The sequence below is a fragment of the Notothenia coriiceps genome, unplaced genomic scaffold (assembly GCF_000735185.1).
Source record: "Notothenia coriiceps isolate Sejong01 unplaced genomic scaffold, NC01 NC01_scaffold00027108, whole genome shotgun sequence".
Taxonomy (NCBI): domain Eukaryota; kingdom Metazoa; phylum Chordata; class Actinopteri; order Perciformes; family Nototheniidae; genus Notothenia; species Notothenia coriiceps.
Genome location: NW_011359809.1, coordinates 63 through 3,543, shown reverse-complemented (window position 1 = coordinate 3,543; position 3,481 = coordinate 63). Strand labels below are relative to the sequence as shown.

The window sequence follows — 3,481 nt, the reverse complement described above, 5'->3', positions numbered from 1 at the left end:
CTTTAAAGAGTCTCTCTGCTGATGTTCAGGTGTATCTCAGTTATACTAGTGTCTCTTACTTTAAAGGATCCTCTCCTGCTGATGTTCAGGTGTATATCAGTATGTAGTGTCTCTACTTTAAAGAGTCCTCTCCTGCTGATGTTCAGGTGTATATCAGTATGTAGTGTCTCTACTTTAAAGAGTCCTCTCCTGCTGATGTTCAGGTGTATATCAGTATGTAGTGTCTCTACATGTCTCCAGGCTTTAATGTTCAAAAAGCTCTTTATTGTTCTCATACTGCCTGTGCTGCAGCACCTCTTTTCACCCTCTGTCTGAAACCAGAGCCCAGTCTGCTCTGATTGGTTAGCTGGCCGACCATGTTCAAAAACCTTTTCAATGCAGGAATTTTACTTAGAGTCCTTCTACAGTGTGGTATAAGTACTTTTCTCTTCAGTAAACGATATAACTTCTTCCTCCACCNTCTACTTTAAAGAGTCCTCTCCTGCTGATGTTCAGGTGTATATCAGTATGTAGTGTCTCTACTTTAAAGAGTCCTCTCCTGCTGATGCTCAGGTGTATATCAGTATGTTGTGTCTCTACATGTCTCCATGCTTTAATGTTCAAAAAGCTCTTTATTGTTCTCATACTGCCTGTGCTGCAGCACCTCTTTTCACCCTCTGTCTGAAACCAGAGCCCAGTCTGCTCTGACTGGTTATCTGGCCGGCTCTGTTGTGATTGGTCAACCGCTTAGAGATGTCCCGCCCCTTAGCCTATCGTGTACAACGTGGTCAAGCGCTAGCCAATAGGAGCGCACATTTTACATAGTGATGTCACTAGCTTTTGCAGAACATTTAAATGCAGAAAACCTATATAACGCACTAGGAAAGGGAAACTCTCAAATAAGCAGAATAGGGCACTTCTCATACTAATTTGCACCTGTTTTAAGGTCTAAAAAGTCAAATATCTCCCTTACAAATGTACACTGGGATTAAAAATGTCCATCTGCACACTCTACAATCTTCTGGTTTAACCTCAAACTTCTATCTCCATCATCTCTCCACACTTTAGAGCTGTGGTTCGACCTGTCGGCACCACAGCGCTCTCACTCAACTTTCTCCACGAGAGGAAGCTGCTAAAAGTTCAGTGTCAATGAGCCTCTTTGTATTCTACGAAGGCCCTCTTTAAAAGGAATTTCAGTGGAACGATTATTTTTAATTATAACTTCCTTTTTGTTCTCTTGGGAGTCCTTGAACATGTGGACCTTAAATAAAACAATAAAGAAAATAAAGAAAAATCACAATATACTGGCAACTTCAGGTGATTTTGAAGATGTCCATTGCTCAAAAATGTGCTTTGCTTATTGCTTCTTCACATTGATGTTTGAGGTTTTCTGCGCAGAGTTTGACTCAAAAATCCTGGGAAAGTGTCTGTGTTTCACTGAAATCTAAATGTTTTGAAATAGCTACTTTGGAAGCTTTTCATTTAAAGGGGACCTATAATGCAAAATGCACTTTTTGATGTCCTTTATACATAAAGATGTTTCCCCGGTGTGTCGGGGAACTCACGCAGCGTCAGAAAATAAAACCCTCTCTCTTTTCCTCCGTACCCAAATCTCTAAAAACGGGGGAACAACGGAGCTGATCCAGATTTGCGTCCGATATGACGTAATATCTGAAATGTGGACCCACGGCCCTATCAGAAACGTTGCTATCAGAAACAATGCCCGACTGTTTTGGACGTAATATGGTCGGTGTTTACATTAGCATCGCTAACACTCAGAGCTAACCTGTACTGGAGAGCATGTGTGTGAAGAAGCAGGAAATAAAAAGGAACTCACCTTGTGGTATAACCGGTAAGAGAGAAAGCCTTTGAGCTCCATACTGTTTCAGAGATAATCCTTGATGTGGTTTGGAACATTATGTTCTTTAATCACGGCAGCATTTAACTATAGCTGCTGGGTCATTCTGAGCAGGCATTAGCTCCGCCTCCTCTAAGGACCCCAAACCTGCAGTTCTCTAACAGGCTGAAATAGAGGGATATGAGGCATGGCTAGAATGGGTGATCTGTTTGGTATTTGGAGCAAAACACTTCATAGACATGTTTTTTATATATTGGTATATATCGGAGACTCATAATATATGCCTAAAAATAGCATAATAGGTGACCTTTAATGTTTAGTTTTGTTTCTCCTTGTGTGTGTTCTCTTTGCCAGCTTATGTTTGGTCTCCTTCTGAAATGTTTCACTGAGCTCATTCTCCTTTCTCCACGTCACCCTGTCAGTTACTGATGAACCGAGCCTACCTGGTTCTGATGGTCTGCTTCGGGTCGGGCATCGCCGCCTTCACCTGCTTCTCCACGCTGCTGGAGCAGATCCTGTGTGTGCAGGGGTACTCCAACGTGAGTGCAATGCATCATGGGGGATTAATGGGTGTTAGCTACACTAACTGATATCAAACGAGCAAGAAAAGCAGCACAGACGATTTTCCACCTCACATATATATACTTTATATGTGTTGTTATTTCAGAGTCAGAAACAGGTTTATCACCAGGTAGGGTGACACGTACGAGGAATTTGACCTGATGTCATGGTGCATACATAAAAGTAAAACAAATATTTTAAAACACAGAATGAGAACTAGAAAAATATAAAAAATGTAGTAAAATCTAACAGTATTTACTTGGGATGGAATAAAATGTGGAATACAAATGGGCAGTACTAAAAACACATATTGATGTAATGTAATTTGTGGCTGTTAGTTTACTTACTTTAATAATACTGCTATTATAACACATGTGCTTGACTCTTTTTATAACAGGTTAGCCTGCTATCTCATCTTGTCTCTTAGCTGTTGTACATATCACTGCTGTGGGACTGATACACGATTTCTGATAAAACCATTACATAGTGGAGAATTGTTTGTCTGTAAACGATACGATACAATCAATCAATCAATCAATCAATCAATCAATGTTTATTTATATAGCCCAATATCACAAATGTTACATTTGTCTCAGTGGACTTCACAGTGTGTACAGAATATCAGTATGACAATACGACACCCTCTGTCCTTAGACCCTCTGTCCTTAGACCCTCTGTCCTTAGACCCTCACATCGTACAAGGAAACACTTCCAGAGAAACCCCACAGTTTAAAGGGGAACATGGGAGAAACCTCAGGGAGAGCAACAGAGGAGGGATCCCTCTCCCAGGGCGGACAGACGTGCAATAGATGCCGTGTGTAAATCGAAGAGAGAATACATTTACAACATAGGTAGACCAAATGTTTAAAATGCATGTGTCTATAATAAGAAGATGAATCCACGAGGATGTCAACAATCCGATACAATAATACTTTAATGGTCAGATCAAGTCTGAAATGTGACGTGCATCACAGCAGCTCCATGTGTAACATCAACAGACAAACATAAAGACACAACACATGAAAAACAAACAAACATTTAACATAACAGCACGATCACTGAGAGAAAACATTTTAGGTATTG

At 40.5% G+C, this 3,481-nt stretch overlaps 1 protein-coding gene across 1 annotated transcript in view; it reads left to right on the top strand.

The window, feature by feature from the left end:
* Positions 1–2,450, top strand: part of slc49a3 (solute carrier family 49 member 3) — a 6,783-nt gene extending 4,333 nt beyond the window's left edge. The window contains exon 4 of the mRNA XM_010785090.1: positions 2,260–2,450. Coding sequence (XP_010783392.1) covers positions 2,260–2,427 — 168 coding nt within the window. The 3' untranslated portion in view covers positions 2,428–2,450. The remainder of the gene's footprint in view (positions 1–2,259) is intronic.
* The last annotated feature ends 1,031 nt before the right edge of the window (positions 2,451–3,481 follow it).